Source organism: Sinocyclocheilus grahami, unplaced genomic scaffold (assembly GCF_001515645.1).
Source record: "Sinocyclocheilus grahami isolate Dianchi unplaced genomic scaffold, SAMN03320097.WGS_v1.1 scaffold1444.1, whole genome shotgun sequence".
Lineage (NCBI taxonomy): Eukaryota > Metazoa > Chordata > Actinopteri > Cypriniformes > Cyprinidae > Sinocyclocheilus > Sinocyclocheilus grahami.
Genome location: NW_015506623.1, coordinates 145,005 through 148,657, shown reverse-complemented (window position 1 = coordinate 148,657; position 3,653 = coordinate 145,005). Strand labels below are relative to the sequence as shown.

General features: G+C 36.5%; 1 protein-coding gene across 1 annotated transcript in view; it reads right to left on the bottom strand.

Moving 5' to 3' along the window:
* The window catches only part of schip1 (schwannomin interacting protein 1), a 39,015-nt gene that overhangs the window by 8,899 nt on the left and 26,463 nt on the right, over nt 1-3,653 (bottom strand). Inside the window, exon 3 of the mRNA XM_016256567.1 lies at nt 1,725-1,843. Within this exon, the coding sequence (XP_016112053.1) occupies nt 1,725-1,843 (119 nt within the window). The remainder of the gene's footprint in view (nt 1-1,724; nt 1,844-3,653) is intronic.

The following is a 3,653-nucleotide window of genomic DNA, read 5'->3' as shown; positions in this document are numbered from 1 at the left end:
GTGTGTGTGTGTGTGAGTGAGTGAGTGTGTGTGTGTGTGTGTGAGTGTGTGGGAGAGAGAGACAGAGAGAGAAGGAACTGCTTCCCTTTTGGGAAGAGTCAGTGTGAGGGATGCTGAGCTGGAGGGGGAAACCCTTCATAGAGAGAGTGCTTGAAAGCTGTGCTTCACCACACAAACACAGGAACGTGACGCTGTTTCACTCTCTGAGCCGCAGCTCCGCTCTGATACTGTGGTCATGGAAAGTTGAAGAAAAGGCCCGTGTCCGCACGCTCCTCTGTGCTCCGTCTGCACTGATGTCCCTCTCACTCAGCTCAGGCTCCACACCACTGACTCAAACCTCCAACACTTCAAAAACACCATGACACGATGCTGCACAGTGTTCATCGACGTGAACCGTGACGGCAGAAGAGACCATGAGAATACAAGATCTGCTGGAGGAACATCAGAGCTTTCACTTCTCTCACTCTCATCCGTTTGAACATTTCACCTTTTAGACATATTAGACAGATATATATATATATATATATATATACACACACATACACCAGACTTTACCATTTTATTCCCATCTGTATTCTGAAGGGTTTTGCTCATTTGTGACCCTGGAGCACAAAACCAGTCAAAAGGGTACATTTTTATCAAAATTGAGATTTATGCAAATAAATAATCTTTCCACTGATGTATGGTTTGTTAGGATCGGACAATATTTGAAAATCTGGAATCTGAGGGTGCAAAAAAATCTAAATATTGAGAAAATCATCTTTAAAGTTGTCCAAATGAAGTTCTTAGCAATGCATATTACTAATCAAATATTAAGTTTTGATATATTTACGGTAGGAGATTTACAAAATATCTTCATGGAACATGATCTTTACTTAATATCCTAATGATTTTTGGCATAAAAGAGAAATGTATAATTGTGACCCATACAATGTATTGTTGGCTATTGCTACAAATATCCCCCAGCGACTCAACACTGCTTTTGTGCTGCAGGGACACATATATCATTTGCCTGGTTTTATTATTGCACTTTATATATTTGCGTCTGTAGATTTCAAATACAATATATATTTTTAAAGGTAATTTTCTGAAAAAAAAAATGTTTCTCCTTTGTTTGTCTATATGTCATTCACACTGATTTATACAACATTTCAAACAATGCTGTTGCTTTTTTCTTTCTGTTGGTTGACAGTATTTTATAGTGATATGTATATGTTCATTCTTAGTTTATGTTAACTAAAGTAGTTAACTAATTAAGTGTTACCAAAAATTTTTATAATTTTACTCAACAAGGATGCATTAAATTGCATTAAGCAAAAGTGCTTTTAATTTCCCCCCCCAAATAAATGCTGTTAAACTTTTTATGAATCTGTGAATCCTGAAAAATAAAATGTATCACGGTCTCTACAAAAATATTGTGCAGCACAACTGTGTTCAACACTGATAATAATCAGAAATGTTTCTAATAATCAGCATATTATGAAATCAGCATAACAGAAATACATGACAGTTTAACAGAGATTCACACAGAACACAGCTGTTTTACATTATAATAATATTTCACTATATTACTGTATTTTTGATCAAATAAATGCAGCCTTGGTGAGCAGAAGATACTTCGTTCAGGAACTTTAAAAATCTTAGCGACCCCAAATGTTTGAGCACTAGTGTATGAGCATCTATAAGCTGCAGAATGTGATTGAAAGGTGAGGGCTGCTGCTGACCGTGAGGACAGGCTGGGTTTGCCGCTCTTGCTGCAGCTGCTGTAGATCCCCGGCCCATCGTCAAAGAAACTGCCCAGCGCCAGCTTCTGCCGGATGGACTCCCGCTCATTCTTCTGGGCCTGAGAGAGAAACACAGGAGGACGAGATGAAGACGAGCACACAGAGAGCAGCAGGTGGCAGCAGCGAGACGTGAAGCACATGAACATCACTACAGGAGCCCTTCAGACCCCGAAGACACACCGTATGCACAAACACATGCGGACACACTCTCATTAACATACATGTAAACAATAACACATTTCTATTTAGATGTAAATAACATGCAATTAAGTGCCTGAACATCACATGAAGTCCACACTTAAGTATATTCTATTAATTACTTCCAAAATGAGTTCTCTTCAGTTGAACTAACTGAAGTAGGACATAAATACATCTTTATAAGTAATTTCATGATTAGGCTACTTCTATTGCCTTTGAAAAATGTTTAAAGTACCATATTATAAATGCCATTTCTATTGAAACTCGTGCATTTTGTATTTGTAATCAGTGTTGTTGGTAACGCATTACAAGTAACGCGAGTTACGTAATCAGATTACTTTTTTCAAGTAACTAGTAAAGTAACGCATTAATTTTTAATTTGCAAGAGAATATCGGAGTTACTTTTTCAAATAAGTAACGCAAGTTTATTGATTGACAGCTCTGGTGTTGCCATGGTGACAGAAATCAGAAGATGTTACTGTAGTTCTGAAATAAATATGAATATGCATTAATTCATCTCACTCGCAAACAACACAGATTCAGTATTCCTCAAAATGAATACAAATAATGCAACTCAGAATATGATGCAAACCTGCAATAATTAAATGTTAAACAACACAAATATGCTTTATGTATTTAATCCCATTCTATTAGCTTCTGATGATCCAGATCAAGCGTACTAATAAGCACACATTACTCTAGACGAACATCTGTGTGTTTGTTTATTGCTGAAGTGTTGAAATCATCTGCGTTCTACTGTACTTTTCCTTCAGCCTGAGGCGCATCCATTTCACTTCTGGTGTGAAAGGCTTTTATATTTGCCAGAAATATTACTTTTTTATATTAAAATGGGATTATGGGTGAATTAAATGACTTTGTCCACATCCACCTATACCTGACGGACACACACACACACACACACACACACACACACACACACTCATCATGGAGTCTGACTTCATCCTCTGTGAGTCACAGCAGCACAGACAGATACTGAAGAGTCTGCAGAGCTTCAACAGAGTCCGTGTGTGAGGACATATCATTACAGTTACAATGGGAGTGTGTCATATGTATCATCATAACTGTTGTTATTATGATGTATGATCTGACGTTATTGAGTATGTCAATCACTTTGCAGAAACAATAACTGCCTTGATAGTCCACACATTCACTGTGTAATATAGCTTATTAAAATGCAGTTAGAATGACCCCAAAAATGCCCTGAGTGAGATTCTGTGTTATATTTCTATATGACATAGTTTAGCATTATCACACGAGCAAGACTGCTGTTTTCCAGAATATCCGAACTATTGCAAATATGATTATTGATTTTATAAAACAGTTCGAAGACTTTATAATTGTGAGTTACACTTTAGGCACAATATTGTCTGTTTTTGCTCAGTTATGCCAATGAAGCAGCATTTAGTTCCCGAATGAATCTGTGTTTCTGAATGAATAGGTTGAATACATTTCCACAAAATGCACTGCTGAACTTATTTGACCTCAATTACCGTTTCAAATTATTTTCTGTAATAATTTATTGCATGCATTCTTGTGTATTTCTCTATTCAATCCTAAATGTATTTATTTGTGTATTCATTTATTCTTTTTAAATGTATTAATTGTTTCATTTTAATATTTCTATAAGTGTTTTATGTCCATGCTGATGCG